At 36.4% G+C, this 17,740-nt stretch overlaps 1 protein-coding gene across 1 annotated transcript in view; it reads right to left on the reverse strand.

Annotated features, from left to right (window-relative positions):
- Window positions 1–12,250: 12,250 nt before the first annotated feature.
- Dph5 (diphthine methyl ester synthase) overlaps window positions 12,251–17,740 on the reverse strand; it is a 69,951-nt gene continuing 64,461 nt past the window's right edge. The window contains exon 8 of the mRNA XM_090408425.1: window positions 12,251–12,517. Within this exon, the coding sequence (XP_090264551.1) occupies window positions 12,309–12,517 (209 nt within the window). The 3' untranslated portion in view covers window positions 12,251–12,308. The remainder of the gene's footprint in view (window positions 12,518–17,740) is intronic.

Here is a 17,740-nt window from a genome sequence, read left to right on the forward strand (position 1 = left end):
ATTAATTCCAACGCAGACGCGATTTTGGAGCGACAAGGTAGAATTCGTCGCCCGGCGTTTATAGATGCGCTAGCAAAAATGGGTTGTAAAAAAAAAGAAATGTTTTCTGGAAGAAACATTACTCCTTGTTGAATAACAACAAAAGTGATCGAAGTATAGGTTATGAACTTATAGATAAAAAGTAATATTTGTATTTAAATTTCAAAATTAATTATGTATTGATGTAATGACAAATAAACATTCTTGTAGTTATAGTAAGACTGAATGTCACCAGTGTTTTGAAAGTATGTGAAATGTGTTTTTGCAGTATTTAACAATTGTAACCATGCAGCATAAAGTATTCTGGAGCTTTTTGTTGGGAAAGTATTGCAGAGGCAATTGAAGATGATGTGACCCAGTAAGCACATATTGAAAACATTCTAGACCACAGGGGATAGAATATTCAGGATAGTAGCATTCATCTATCCATGCTAAAGTCTTTAGAATATTTCAGAGAGTACAATGGTGAGTTCTAACATATTTCTTGACCAGCATAACCCTTTGATGGAAATCCTATCAAATACATTCGTATATTCTGCAAAGGAGTAAATAACACCATGAGAAATCGCCATGTCTGACCAGTTATCGTTTACATACACATTAAAAAGCTGTTTGAAAGGGTAGAGATTACAAACTGATTCTTCACCATTACTCCCAATTCTTGTTTTTGTCAAACTACAATATTCGTTATTTGTCACACACAGACAAAAGTAGAAATCGTCCTAATTTTTTTCGTTTATTTTATTTGAAATAATAAAAATTTATAACCCACAGTACTTTACAGGCCTTTAAAACCTATCAACTTACATTATTGGTTTCCGTATAGGGTAAAGCTGTTATTCTTATGCCGAAAAATATATTTTAGCGATTCTAATTGGTATACGAAAAACCCAAGTTACCTGGAAGGACAAATCCTGTCACGATCATGATATTAGTTGACCTTCCACTCTCCAATTTTCCGGAAAGTGTCTTCTCAAGAAACTCGGGTTTTCCTTCCGAAAAACGAGAAAATCGACCAAACTAACACACTCAGTCTATCCAGAACCCAGATTATGCAGACAGGATTAACCACACGATTAGATAAATAATGAAGTTCCAAACAAACCAAATTTGAAAACCTAATACTCAAGGGATATCCAGGGATTGCATATATATGATAAACTTTTATGACTAATAAAGTCGAAGGAACACGAAAAATTAAGTGAACCATTCTCTTTATTAATAAATAAGATCGCAAGTAGTTTCGTTTTACTCCTCAGAACATCAGGCCTATGTAGTTCAATGGAAGGGATGTATGCATCCTCTGTCCTAGGCCGCCCGTTGAATGATCTAGATTCGATTCTAGTCGCTAGAGGAAATCAGCCTTTTTCTCCCGGTCGAGTTTTTCGTCCCGTAAACTCATAAAAATCGACCGTTGAACCCACACTAATTCAGACAATAACATACTGTGTTAGGAGATTAGGGGGAAAAAGATGCCAACACCTGTCATTCATCTCTTCATCAGATGCCGCTTATAATCAGTGATACTTTTGGGCTAGCTATACCATCAATGAAGATTGAAAACAGCCTCGCCTACTCCCTGTATTGAATAAACGGCGGTAGCTGATTTTTTTTCTTGAGTACTTCATCTGGAGCACAAAACGTAGAACATATGATAGTTACGCAATAAACAATAAAAAATATAGTAACTGTCATGCATTACAGTAGAAAACGATTACTGTTGTTTGAAACATGAGTTTGTGTTTGGGAGTGGGGCAGGTATCAACTTTGCCATAGTTGAACAACATAGTCACTGAAATTTATATTCAGATAGACAAAGTCAAGTATTCCTTCTGTGGATTGCTGTATCCTCTGCTCATCTGATGTGTTCAGTTTTACTAGGTGTCTGATAGATTAATTGATTGTCTTTAGGATCTGCAGAATTTAGTACATGACTGGACTGAGGCTCTGTATCTCTCGTATATATGATGTCTCTAATATGCTTTCCTATACAACGTTTTATGGAATGTAAAGTTAATTTCTATGGAATAGAATGTAAAAAAAAATAAATTATGATTATTATTTTATTAAATTTTACAGAGACCATTACAGTATGCTATAATGAATACACTTGATTTTTAACTAAAAAACACTATATAGCATAATTTAAAACATCAATTTGCCATAATTTCTACAACAAACATATGCTGTCATTAAGATCAAAGTTTATTAAACAAATTTAAGGCGGACTCTGAAATTAAAAGTACTTCTACGTAATTTCGAGGCGATTATAAAATATGGTAGAACCTCCATGGTTTTCGAAACCGGACCCCTCAACAGGATATTATTATTATGTGACACCTCCAGGGAGTCTAATGATTCGAAGAAAAACGCTGACCAGCGAGAAAGTGTTTTAGTTTTGAGAAATGATAGAAGTCAGAGGGAGCCAAATCTGGGGAATAGGGTGAATGTTCGAACAATTCATAGTGCAAATCCCTTAATTTTCCCATTGCCAAAACACCTTTGTTGGCCAGGTGCATTGTCCTGATGAAAGATGATTTTTTTCTTCTGCAAATCTGATCTTTTCTCACGAATTTTTTCGTCTAGTCTGGTTAAAAATTGGAATAATATTCTCCTGTTGTTGTTTTACCCTTTTCAAGATAATTAATAAACGAAATGCCTTTAGCATCCCAGAACACCGCTGACATGACCTTCCTGCTGATAGAAACGACTTTGTCTTCTTTGGCGCTGAATAAACAACCGGCTTCTGTCCACTGTTTTGACTGCTGTTTGAATTCTAGTAATAAATCGACGCACAAAATCAGTTTTATTCTTGTTAAAATGTTAAAGCTTAAAGTGTGAATGCATTGTGGGAGTTATTAATAATTTTCACCACCTAATGTACATTTCCTTAGCAAAAACTCAGGCTTGTTGATATCTATCAACTTCGAAAATGTATTGATATTGTGAACAAATAACGGTCCGCGAGCAGAGCATCAAACGCCTGAAAAGGGCCTGTCTACGTGTGAACAGCGGAGTGCTACTTCAAAATCACAGATACTAGTGAAGATTTATTTTTCTTTGATTGTTAATGGCAAAACCGGTGAAGTTCGTCATGTGCTTCCATTTTGGCAAGGCAAATGCCATAGTATGTATGCCAAGGGCTATAGTCGATGTTATCGATAACTTTGGGATGACTCATAAGAAACACTTCGGTATTTCATTACCCATGGATAAAGGCTGAAGTCCAAATAGTGAATAACTTCCTTTCCTGATTTGAGTTTCGTAATGTATTTTATACAGTCCACTACCAACATGCAAAGTGCTAAGAGGTAAAATGTGATCTGCAGTTTTCAGAGCATCAAGTCTGTTTTTATAAAAACATCAAGTCTGTTTTTATATATTTATCAAACAGTAATTCTCAAACCGAAGTCACATCGCACCTTTTCCTGTGAAATTAGGATTCACATTCCATTTTCCTCAGAGGTTGATCACGTTTGTATATCTGGTCTGAAAAGTATGACCTGTAGCACTTCTGAAAATCATGGTGGAAACAGCTGTAGAATTCATGTGAAACGTTTCCATTTTTGCGTCCCAGTCAGCATTTTTTATGCGAATCAAACATGAAGCTCTGCAAAGAATATAGAAGCGTAACTGCCAGAGGTTCGCACCAATTTCTACTTTTCTAGACTGATATACGAGCAAAATTAGGTTATGATCCAATATTTTTCTGTTAATTGTTGACATCGCTTATTTTCTTGACTGCGGAAACTAGGGACAGTGATAACTGGAACCTGTCTAGTCTTTTAACTCATTTTCTCAAATTAAGAAATTAATTTTGGTTAAACGTTTCCTAAGCATTATGTATCTGGAAACTAGTTATAATTTTTTTTAATAGCATAACTATCCATAAATCTACGAAGTTTACTCAGTTAAATAAGAAAATGTAATTGCTGGCCGAGTGATAAACGCACCTGCCTCATGATATAGGCTGCGGGTTTGAATCCCCTTCATATATAGAGACAAAAATATATAGAGAATGTATAAGGCGGCTAAAGTTTCTTTGCCTAGGGGAATCAGATACTCTAGGATCGGCCCTGGACTAAACGGAAGTTTTTCAAGCCACTTGATATTTCCAATCAGCGCAGCAGTTTCACATCGGACGATTAAAATCATCTCATGCGAAACATTGGACATTGGAAATATCAAGTGGCTTGAAAAACTTCCGTTTAGTCCAGGGCCGATCCGAGAGTATCTGATGCCCCTAGGCAAAGAAAATTTAGGTGCCCCTATACATTGTTGAGGTGAAATGGTTCTTTTTTGTGAAAAATAAGACAGAATTGGGTCTTACTAGCGTTGAAGTTGATGAGGTTATCTGAGCCCCATTGGAGGATGGCTTGGAGATGAGATCAGAATTAAGGGCAGTGGTGATTGATGTTCTCTGAGTTGTGTAAAGTAGGGTTTGTCAAATGAGAGGGAGGAGTGTAATGTGCTGTCATCTGCAAAACTGTGTATTGGGTTAGAGGTCAACTGAAGTAGGTCATTGATATATAGAAGGAAGAGGATTGGTCAGGTGAGAGAACTGAACCTTGTGGGACCCCAGCATTAGTTGGATGGTGAGAGGATAGGGAGCCATCTACCATCACATATAGTGTTCGTCCAGACAGGAAGCTGGCATTCCATCTGCAGAAGTCCTGAGACAGTCCAAATGATGGGAGTTTGCTTAGTAAGCCTTTGTGCAAGACCTGGTCAAAGGCTTTAGAGATATCAAGTGCAACTACTTGAGATTCGCCGAATTTCTCCATGGCATTTGTCAAGCGTTGGGTGATGTCTGAGAGTAGATCTCTTGTTGATCGGCTTCAACAAAGTCCGTACTGGTGGTCGCTTAATAGTTGGGCACCTTCAAGATAGAGTAGGAGTTGAGGGTTTTCTCCATCACTTTAGATAAGACTGGAGTGAGTGAGTGAGATAGGGCGGTAGTTTGATGACAGTGATTTGTCACCCTTTTTAGAAATGGGTTAAATGTGGGCGTTTCCAGGCTTTGAGATATATATACCAGTGGAGTAAGAGTGTGTGTACAGATGACATAGGATAGGAATCAGTTCTGTTGCACAGACATTCAGGACAATTGGAGGAATGCCATCAGAACCAGGAGACTTTTTTGTGTCTAATTTAGACAACGGGTTTATTTCTTTTTGGCAGAGGATAAAGGGGATATTGCATGTTGGGCAGTTGAAATGACTGGAGGGCATTTGCCGTTGTCAGTTATGTGTGCATAACTTTTTCTGTGGGTGATGTTGCAATTGAGCCATCTGGGTATGATAGCGGTGGGAGTAGTGTAGGGCAAAAATTACGACCAATTGCCTTGACAAGAGACCAAAAGGCATGGCTGCCATTTGGAAAGACTGAAAGCTTTCTTTTTGCCTGTTCAAATTCTGTTTTAGAAGCATTGATAATTTTCTTGCATGTTTCGGGCTTCAGTATAGGCATTGAAGGAGGATGGGGTTCTTGATTTGAGCCAGTTATGGTATGCCTGATTTTTCATTTATACCGTCTTGGCACATCTTTTGGAGAACCAGGTTTAGTTAGGGGACGGCAGTTCAGAGTAGTGTGGGGAATGTGTGTTTACATGCCAGTGAAGATTACTTTGGTGATACGTTCAGTGCATATGTTTGGATTGGAAGACCGGAAACAATAATCCAACCATGGGAACATAGCATAATAGTCTTGGAGATTGTCCCATTTGGCACTTTATAATGGTAAGCTACTTTTGTGTGGGAGTGACTGTGTAAGCATTGTTGCATCGGACAGGAAATGAGCACTAGGTTGTGGTCAGAATTACCCTGGGGGCTAACTACATTGTGATGTAGTGAGCCCCCTCCCCCTCACTACATTGTGATGGGTCATTAGTATGGAAGGTTTGGAGCGGTCATTAGTAAGGAAGAGACCTAGGATATTTGAGAAGTGGTTCGGGTTATCTGGTATTCTGGTCCGCTTTTGAACAATTTGTGTAAGGTCATTAGTGATGGCAAATGTTTCCGCATCTCTGCCTGCAGGATCTGTACAACTGGAAGAGGAAAGCCAGCAGAATGATTGGTGGTATTAGGAGAGCAATAGAGACAGCAGATGAATTTGACTGAGTGGGGGAGGGATAGCTTTAGCCAAAGAATGTCGAAGTTGGGCGATTCTAGGTTAGTTGCTCTCTGGCAGGGTATGTCAGAGTGGATATATGCACAGACACTGCCCTTGGGTCGAAAGAAGTTAAATAGTAGGGAGGTTGAGATGGATAGTGTTGGGGGAAGGCGAGATTCGAGTTTCTGTTAAAAAGAGTAGGTGGGGCTTGGCAGACTGCTGTTGGTAGTGGATGCTATGAAGGTTGAAATTGAGGCCACGAACGTTGGTGAAGTGGATATGCATGGTTCTGTGAGGCATGGATTTGACCGCAAGGGTGTTGCACGTTTCCTATGCAGTGCCTGCATAGGACACGTGGTTTTTGCACTTGTTTGGTTTGTTTGTAGTCTATCATCCAACTGTTGTCTCCATTTTGGCGTTTTTCTTCTAGTTGTCTTTGAAGTTGGCATCTTTGTTCTCTCTGGGCAAAGGTTAAATAAGGTCGAGCACGTATACGCGACTGGGGAAAAATGACCTTTGGCTTGTTTATCACCATTATAAATTTAGATGTGTTTATTGGTGTGTCGCAGGTTCACTTTCACGAGATGTGGAAACTTCATTCCGTCCTTTCTTTTATGGGTCCAAAACGATGGCATTTAACGATACTTTTGGGATCGAAATTGCATTCTTCTGCTAGTTTTCCGACGTCTTCTTTTAAGGGTTCATTGTTTTGCGTCGGAAAGTTCAGGATAATGGGTTGAGTCTCCTATTTTCGGCCTCGGGCGACTTGTGTACCATAGATGCGATTATTTCATGAAGTTCATTAGCTGGTGTGGATGCATTTGCGTTCAGGCGCTGGTCGTCGAGTATCTTGAGCTTAGTTTCCAACTTTTTGATTTTGGAGGAGAAAGTATGTATCATAGTATTAAGCTGTTGTTTGAGGTTTTCAACTATCTTGCCTAGGTTTAGTAGCTGTTTTACGGAAAGGAAGCACATCGTACAGAAGTAGGGCTGGTTGAGAGCGATGAAAAGCTTTTTCGCCGATTCATCTATTTTTGCGCAGGAAGCATGCAGCCAGCTGCAACAGAAATCACACAATACCCTTTTTTTTTTTTCTTTCTTTAACTTCGGTTTCCCAGCTGTGGCACTTCGTGCTGTCATTTGGTTTGTTGGCAATCGGCGATGCTACGCTGACGGAATAGAGATAATCTTCTGTTGTTGGCCTTTGTTGCAGCCATTTTTACTTTGCACGGTAGGCATAGTGCTTTCACATGGCTTTTTTAATTGAAAAAATAGCTGATTTAATGGACTAAGGGTACTTACAAGTTGTACTGAAATAATCGGCTCCTTGGTACCTTCTGTTAGTTTTCCCATTTACTGCTTATTTTGCACAAAAAACACTTGTAATTACGATGAAATGCAGGAGCACAAGTTTAAAGTAACTTATTCAAAGGTGCCACCTATTCATGCTTACATTTGTATCACAAATTTAAACAGGGTAATTTGTGTACATTAAAATTTACACAAAATGGCATGAATTTGCTACAATCCCATTCATGCATCAATAAATGTTTACCATCTTAGATCACTGTTTCACTGAACATGTGGGGAAAGTTGATTTATCACTCGCAGTACAATAAAAAAAAAGTGTTGGTAAAAAGTTTAGGCTTCATCCATGAATAAATCTCAAAGGGTAACACGTTGCTGCTAATTAGTTTAAATTATTATTGAATGTAGAGGAAAGTACTAAGTCAATCAACGTATGCATACCGGCCACTGAATTAGAAACTTTAATTCCATGATGGAACTCCTTTAGTACGAATTACAGTAAATATGCAGTTTGGCATAGATTCCACGAGCTGTTGGATTGTATCTACGTCTGCAACATATCACCAGATAGTCCTTTAACTGGCTCAGATTTGACGGAAGAGGACTTTGTTTCAGGATCTATATTTCTAACGTCCCATATATATTTTCAATGGGGTTCAAATCTGCTTTGTTGTGACCAAGAAAGATGGTTGAAGTCGCTGTCGTGCTTGAACAATTCTTGCACGATGGACAATAACATTGTCAGCCATGAAACAACTGTCACATGCTGAATAAAAAGTCAACATTGCAGGACGAACTTGATTAGCAACAATGTTCAGGTATTCCTTGGGACAGACTTTTCAACAATATCAGGAGACTCATTCCATAACAGAACATGCCCAACACCATGACGCCACCTCCAGAGTTATGCAATACAACCTGGAGTCATTGCTTTGTGGGGCTCCTGCCAAACTCTCTGCCTATCATCCGTACAGAAGGTGTACTGTGACTCGTTGAACCATATGACTTTTTCCACTGTCCAGTCATGGTGTTCCTGAAAAGACAAACTTTCCAGTTTGCGAAAATCAGTTGTTTCTATATAGGCATGCAACTGTCATATCTCACTGAACTATGCACAGGGAACTGTGCATAGTTCAGTGAGATATGGGTGGGACACAATCTTCTGTCAATTGCTTAACACACACAACTGTTCATACAAGCCTTCTCAGACGACGGCTCTGTTATTCCTGACAAACAGAGGCCACTCAGACAAGCAATGTAGATTATTTTTTCAATGATCAAACACTCGAGATCACCTTTTTGAGAAACCAGATTATCAAAATCATGACTACAGCCTGGCATGGGCACCTAAAATAATCTCTTTATCGAACTTCGAAAGATCTTTGTTTTTTTTTCCATTGGGATCAACACTATTCACGATTACTGACCACAAGCATAGTTGCCTAGAACATGTCGTGATGCACCCGACCAAGTATTTTGCATATGTGCTGCGTAAGTCATAATTACGTATGTCTTTTTCTACTTCAAGTATGGATATGTATTCCTGATTCCTCTTGTTTTTTACCATTATGATATCACTGATTGTTTCGTTTAGCATTTTTTCAAAGAAATTACTCCATACATTAGTGATATCTTTTTCACCAGTTTTCATGTTGCCTTTATCATCTCTAATTCCTTTTACAGCACTCTTTCCCCCATTTCTGAGCTTTTTTAACAGCCTCCAGAATATTTTGCCATCTTCTTAATATGTATTTACTATGTTCTTATGAGTCTTCCGGTGACTTTTGTTTAGCTAGTTTTACAGTGTTTAGTTTCTTACATTTGTCTCTGTATTCTCTAAGAGCACAAGCTGACTTATTTGCCAGGAACTTTTTGATATACTTTTTTCTTTTCCTTCACTACCTCTTTAATTTCATGTGTCCACCAAGGAGTTCTGATGTTTTCTATCCTTGCAGACAACCTCACCACGTCTCTCTGGCTGAATCAGTTTAATTCAGGGCTTGCCACTGAATCTTCAAGATTTGGTTACTGTTCTCAAACTTTCATTTTTCTTGAATAATGTTTGTGTATAGTAACCAGTCAATGTCCTGAGCAGAAATCCAACAACAGGTATTTTGCCATTATTATTAGCTTTGCTCTTTTCTCCAAATTTTTCCAAAATATTTTTGTATGTCTGACTATCATTTCCTACTCTGCTATTTAGATCCCCAACAAAGACCACCTTTTTCATTGTGTCGGTTGCTTTCTCTAAAGCCTCAAAAAAATTCCACTTCTACCTTATTATAACCTTCTGTGGCAAAAATAAGTCTTCGTCCAGTTCCCAATTCTGATATCGTCACTCTACTTGATATTGCTTGCCATTCACGATTAGCGTTGTATTTTGTGTTCAATACTATAGCTACACAATCTTTTCCCTGATTGTCAATATCCGAATATAACTTTTTGTATTTATTGCTCAGAAAAACCTCATAAGATTTTCTTTTTTTTTTGTTTCAGTCACCACTATTACGTTGATCTTGTACTTATCCAATTCCCCTAGCTAGTTCCATTTCTTTGCCATTCAGGCTTCTTATGTTGATAGTACAGATCTTGAACTCTGGTGATGTTGAGTTGGTGTTTCAGGATTTGTTTCACTAGCTGACTTTTCACTGTTCACCCTGGGTGAACAGTGAAACCACATGAACAGTGTATTCTTATTGGTTTATGGGTTCACCTCATAAGAATACAATTTGGTCGGCTAAATCCCAAATTCCACCCGATCCTCGTTCATTCAGTATCCAGGTAGATACCTAACAGGGTGCACTACAAGCTAAGGTGAGGACTGGACATTAGGTCAGAATCCCTGGTCAGTTCTCCACATTCCTTTAAACACTATGCAGGGGGGGGGATCTCCTCTCAGTTATACAGCTTTGACCTCTTTCTTTAAGATAAAGATTGCAAATGGGGTGTTTTAAAAACAGTACAAAATGTTTAGATATCTAATAAGATATATGCTATACTAAAATATGAGCAAATTTCTTAGAAATTACATTAGATCAGATTAAATATTTTTAATGCATGCCTCCTGACGTTTAGAATCAAATTTCCAGTTTATCATTTGAAGCTACTTAGATTTAAAATAACTGTCCTATCTTATATTGCAAATGTCAAGGGAATTGTAAAGCTTTTTTTTTTTTTTGTAATCTTTATTACTAGTTTATTATAATAAAGAAGCTATAGCAATGAACAACTGACAAAACATGAGATTAACACCTGAAGTTCAAGGACTAGAATCAGCTCTGGTATTTAAGCTTGACAAAACATGGGTATTTGTCCCAATATTGTGCATCAAGTTTTGTAGCTTTGCTTTGCGTAACTCATGTTAAACCATTGTCCAGAACTATATGGTGTATAATTTCCTCCAGTATACTTGAGAAAAAAAAAAAAAGCTACATAGGTGATCTACAATAGGTAAGATTATTCCATTAAAATATAGCTCTCCCTTAGCAACTGCTGTAGAACATGATATATTGAAGTGGACCTGAACTGTCTGGGGTGTGTATAAACAAAATCCAGATATAGACAAGTTAGCTGAAGTCTTAGGATATTTCTACAAGTTTTGATTTTTATTTCACATCTATGGATCCATTCAAATAATGTCTTGCTTGGTCCTTATCATGAACTGGCTTAATTTACAAGAAAAGAACTATGTTGCTGAAATTAGAACTGAGAAGCTGTTAATCCTTGATAATAGTAAAGTCCTGGTTTTTCTTTAAATCCTTAGCTTGCTCCAAAGCAAAGAATCCACCTACAGATTCCAAGTTTAGCCATTCCTTCAGCCACTGCAATCATTCTCAGGATTACTGAACTACTTAGATTAAGCATAGTAGTGATCAATGGGATTCTTCACATGCTCAAGTGAACTGAAATGAAGCAGTTGAGAGAATTAACCTCAGGAGATACTAGCATTTTGTTATCTGTGCACAAATTCCAAGTGTCACATCAATGGACAATTAAGGTCATTTGATGCAGTAATTATTCCTTAATGGTTTACAACTTATGGAAGAAATTGGCTATGATGGACAATATCTTGTATCACCTGAAAATATCAGGTGAGATCTGTTACTTCATGAACAAGTCACTATGTGAAACTTAATGTCCATGTATTCACTATAGCATGCTTTTTTTTTAAATAGTAAACTTTCACTTAATCTTAACTCAAACTGAAATTTGCTTTCATGCTCTGAATGCAACCAATGGAAAATCACTTAGTGGTGCTTTAACTTACTGGTTACTCTGTCTGCATGTGATACTGATTTAACTTGCAAGAATATTCAGTAAAAATTAGGGTGATAATCAGGGGTGTAGTCGGGCCACTTTTTTAAAATTATCAAAATTTTTAAATTCATTATAATAAATTATAAGAATTATAATAATGAGACTTATAATTCATTTCCAACTTTCGGTCAAAAAATAGCAGCTTGCTGCTCTTGTCATTTTTTTTCAGAAAACAAGGCAATCTCTCTGCCATATGGCCGTCGCAATAATAATAATGGCGCACTTCGTGCTCTGGATTTTTCTTTCTGAGGTAGAGCCCTGGCACTATTTCTTTTAGGACGACACCCCTGGTGATAATTAAATATCTGAACACTAGAAAGTACTTCCGTGTTTGAGTATGAGGTTTGAACAGACTTGTGAAGGTTGTACATGGATGATGATTAAAGTTTTGAAGCAATTTTTGAGTCTCGCAGGTGAAAAATGTTAACACTGCACATTTACTACTTTGAATCAAATAAAAAAAAAAGGTCATTGATTTATCCTTTGAAAACGGTATCTATATTGAGCATTTATATTACATAATACAACGTACATTAGGAAATGGATTCAAATAATGTTTGATCTGTAACAAATAACTTTAGCATATCAATTTCAAGTGGATGCAAATGTCCCACAATAATGAGAGAATGAAGAGGATCACCTAATTCAATGGTTGACATTTGTTGTAAAGATGCTGTAACAATCTTCTGTGTATCTGATCCTACTCGAGCAAGTCCCACACAAATTGTATCCTCAGAATAGGCTGAAAAATAGAGTACAATGTATATTAATCCTTATATTAAATAATAATTAACAGTGGAGACAATTATAGTGAGAACTATATGAATTCAGAAAGCACCGATACTGAATTTGCTCTATATAATGAACTCATAACTTCCTTATAGCAAACTTTCCATTAATACTATTCTTTGGATCTTACATATCCATTTGCAATAGCTAGGGTTTGATTAACAAAAATAAAAAAATAAAAAATTATATATAACACACACTGCTGGTAATCCTAACAGAATTACGTGGCTGAATTCATGTTTAGGTAGGCAGGTAACTTTTATAAGGTGGAAGACCTGCCATCTACTCAGTGAAAAGCTGCCATAGCTTGAAAAAGTAGCAAATTCACTTTAGAACTTAGTTTTAAAATAGAATCAAAACAGATATTATTCTCTGTAGATTAGGGCATGATATTTAAAAATGACTCATTTATTCCAGAAGTGTCAGGACTCTGTTACAAATATGCCACCTAAGCCAGGTTAAGAATGAACTAAAAAATTTTAAGATTTATAATCTATTTAAATGACTTTAAATATTCACGATTAAAAAAAATTAACACCCTTTAAGAGTTAAGTGCTTTATATTCTACTAAACATAGTTGTATTGGTGAAGGAAATGACAGCATCTCTCCATTTTCTCTTAGTATATTGTTATAATGGCCTTGGGGGAATTATTCACTTTGTTAGTCACTCATTGTACCAATACTTTCAACTTAGAAACTAAAGAAAGGAAACTTTTAATAGGATGTGGCACCCAGCTATTGGTGTAACAAACTTAACACAGAGCAAAAACAAATGTGAACTAAACTCGAAGCCTGAAATTTTAAGAAGTGGCCTTATATCAATGTCAAAATTCTCTTTACCTTAAGTGTTGTTAAGAAAATGTTTCTATAAGGAGAAAAAAAAACATAAGCGAGACTAATTTCATTTATTTTTTCTAAACCATTTTAAAACTTAGAAAAGTACAGTATATATTTCTAGAATCTCAAACAATGAATCATTGTAGTCTTATTGATTACATATTTATTTTCAAACGTGGCTAGGATCAATAGACATTTGCAACAGGAAGTGAGTTAACAGAATAAAAGCAAATTTTATATTGTACAGTCAAAAGCCTGAAGTTTCTTAATATTCCAACTAACCTGTTAATGAAAAAAAAAAAAAAGTTTAGCTTCTGTATTTTCTAGAGAAGAAAATACAGAAGCTAGAATAACTGAACACATCCTTAAGTGCAAGCAGGATTACTAAAATACTTCAAGTCTTTTTTGTATATTTACTGTTAATTCAAAAATACATTTAGTATGTTAATTACAGGAGTAAATTAACATAATGGTTTACCTGTGAGATTGAAGGATATAAAATCAATGGACTGGCTCCTGTTAATGTTAAAAATTAAATCTGCATGGATTGATTAGTGATTTCGAACATCTTGAAATATATACCATGGTATGCTGTGCACTAAGTTCACATTATTACTAGTTTCTCAAACATTACTTTCAATTAATCTTATGTCAAGACAATCTAGGTATGCTGATGAACGTGTTATTACCATCTTAGCTGTGGTCACAGTAATGTTTTTTTTTTTTTTTTTTCCTAATCTAACATACTAAAAATTATATTTCTATTGATACCATTCTCAGAACCTCTCTGGTACTTAGTACATGATCAACTATTTCATTTCCAACCCTAGCTTTCAGATGTGAGTAAAATACAGTTCGAACACTATTCTTTCAGATGTGAGTAAAATATAGTTTGAACAGTCTTCTATACTGCTAGTTGAGTGTTTTGGCTAATTTCTCTTCTACATAAATTTATTCAAGAGGCTTTCCTCTATATCAATTTTTGTTCATTCTGTTTCCTATCCCTTTCATGTTAGAATCGGTAACTTTACTTTTTAGGAATATTATTACTGTTTGTGATAAGTTAGTTAATCTTCTTGCAAATTGCATGTTTGGGGTGTACTGGAGGGAATGCTACCACCTCTGTGTACAACTGGCTAAGTCACCTTCATTTTTCAAGTTTCTTCAATGCTAGGATGGACATGAGATGTTAAAGAAGCAGTCCTAGACAACTCCAAAAACACAGAAAAATGTAAGAGCTAAGCTATATGTAAAAGTAGCTGAACAAAAGTCATGGTAAGTCAGTAAGTATATATAAAATAAACATCAGGAAAGTAGCAAAATGTTCTGGAGGTTATTGAAAAACCTTAGAAATGGAGGACGTATTGTGACAGGTATGCAATGATCTGCGTGTCACTTTAGTTCAAGGTGATTTCTTGCTTACGAACTAATCTTTATATAGTCATTTAGTCATATAGACACTAGATGTCTGGAGAAATTACTTTGAAAGTCTGAAATGAGACAAGCAGTGCCAGAATAGTGGTAGAATTTCAAGAAGAATGCATATCAATACCCGAGATAGAAAAAGCCATCAAAAACTTGAACTATGCAGCTGGTGTACATGATATTCAGCCAGAAATGCTCAACTATGGATATATAAAAGTTATGGAGTGGATACCACTGCATAATTCAGAGTGCCTGGATGGAAGATCAAAGTAGAGCTCTCATAGTTTCCATCTATAAAAAAGGAAATAAAGCTGAATGAGAATAACTCTAAGTGCATACTGGAAAAGAAGTTGAGAAAAATTGTGGAAGAGACACTTGGAGAAGAACAAGCTGGGTTCAGAACAAATAGCTAGTCAAGAATACATCTGCATACTTTTATATCTCCATAGTTAACCATTTCTGGTATCATCTACTCCAGCTGCATATTTCAAGTTTTTGATGGATTTTTCTATCATAGCTATTGATATGCATTCCTCTTGAAATTTCAACTACTGTTCAACTACATGGAAATTTCAACTACTGTTCTCTCACTGTTTGTGAGACTATGACAAGCACCTGTACTTAAGTTTTGTATATCTAAAAAAGGCCTATGACAAAGTGTCCAGAGAAAAGCTTTTCAAAACACTACAATTATATATGGTAAATAGAGCATTAAACAAATTGTGTATATTTAAGTTTGAACTGAAGGAAATAGAGGAAAATGTTTTGGTGTAAAATCAGAGGTAAGACAAAGATGCACATTAACTCCACTCTTATTCATCATCTATATGCATTTCATTATGAAAGAAAATGGCAGAGTGCTTAAGGGTCGAAGCTGTATAACTGAGAGGAGACCTACACATAGCCTTTATAAAGGAATGTGGAGAACTAACCAGAGTTTATGACCTAATGACCAATCCTCACCTTCTCGTGGTGCACCGTTAGGTATCTACCTAGATAATGAACGAATGAGAATCAGCTGGCAATCTGGGATTTAGCATACTAAATTGTATTCTTATTCGCTTAAACCACAAAATGATGGTACAACATTACAGAATTTCATTCCAGCTGGGGTCACCTGGATAAACAAGGCCTACCATTGTTTTTGCCAGGGAACCGGCAAACAGCAAAAAGTCAGCTATTGGAACAAATCCTGAAACATACCCCAACTCAACATCAGTACTATCAACATAAGAAGCATTAATGGCAAAGAAAGCCAGCCAGCTGAGGAATTTGGATAAGTACCAGATCGACATAACAGGGGTGAACTGAACCAAAAAAGACAAAAACTGGTGAGATCTTTCTGAGCAATAAATACAAAATGTTATATTCAGGCAATGACAATTATGGAAAAGGAGTAGCCATAGTACTCAACACTAAATATGAGGCTAATCTTCTTGAATGGCAGTCAATATCAAGTACAGTGATGTGGGCAAATATCAGAATGGGGGAACTGGACAATGAGACTTATTTGTGCCTATGGTCCCACAGAAGGTACTACTAAAGTAGAAGTGGAGGAATTTTTTTGAAGCTTTAGAGAAAGCAACTGACACAATGAAAAAGGAAAAGTTGGTACTTGTTGGAGATCTAAATAGCAAAGCAGGAAATGATTGTCAGACATATAAAAATATTTTGGGAAAATTTGGAGAAAATAGCAAAGCTAATAATAATGGCAAATACTTATTGGATTTCTGCTAAGGACATTAACTGGTTACTACTAACACACTGTTACAACATAAAAATGTGCACAAATTCACATACAGAGAAGAAGCAAGGAATAAGAAAACTCTCGTCGACTATGTTATTGTTGATAGTGATGTTTTCTCCCTGGTGCAGGACACCAGAGGTTACAGAGAATTTGAAGTTAGAAGTGATCACCATTTAGTCTTGAGCAGGATAAAACTGAATTTCATATTGAAAAGAACAAAACGTAAAAAAATTTTAAAGCAAATAAAAGTAGAACAGCTCTCAGATGTGAACTGTACACTAAAATACACAAACATTATTCAAGAAAAATGGAAGAGTTTGAAAACAGTAACCAAACCTTGGAGATTCAGTGACAAGCCCTGAAGAAAACATGGATTCAGCCAGAGAAACATGTGGTGAGGCTGTCTGCAAGGACAGAAAACAGCAGAACTCCATGGTGGACACAGGAAGTTAAAGAGACAGTGAAGGAAAAGAAGAAAGCATATCAAAAGTTCCTGGCAAATAAATCAGCGTGTGCTCTTAGAAAATACTTAGACAAATGCAAGAAAGTTAAACGCTGTGTAAAACTAGCTAAACAAGTCATGGAAAGACTTTGGTAAGAACATAGAAAATAAATATCAAGAAGGTGGCAAGATATTCTGGAGGTTGTTGAAGAAGCTCAGAAATGGAGGAAAGAGTGCTGTGAAAAGAATTAGAGATGATAAAAGTGACATGAAAACTAGAGAAAAAGATATCCTTGACGTATTGAGTAATTACTTTGAAAATTGCTAAATGAAACAATTGGTGACAGCACAGTGGTAAAAAACACTGACCAGGTATGTAATCACAAATACATATATCCATACTTGAAGTAGAAAAAGCTTGAAAGGCAGCTGATATTCGAACTATGCAGTGCAGCATCTGCATAGTTCAGAAGGCCTGGACAGGACAAATTCCTGATGATTGGAGTAGAGCTCTCATAGCATCCATATATAAAAAGGGAAATAAAACTGAAAGTGAAAATTACAGAGGTATTTCTCCACTCAGTGTTCCTGGTAAGATTTATGCAAGTATACCTTGAGAAACGGTTGAGAAGGATTGTGGAAGGATAGCATGGTGAAGAACAAGCTGGATTCAGGCCAAGTAGAGGCTGTCAGGATCAGATTTTCACTTCACAACAAATAGATG

This window comes from Typopeltis vanoorti, chromosome 18, assembly GCF_054136105.1.
Source record: "Typopeltis vanoorti isolate ZY-2024b chromosome 18, IOZ_Tvanoo_1.0, whole genome shotgun sequence".
NCBI classification, from domain to species: domain Eukaryota; kingdom Metazoa; phylum Arthropoda; class Arachnida; order Uropygi; family Thelyphonidae; genus Typopeltis; species Typopeltis vanoorti.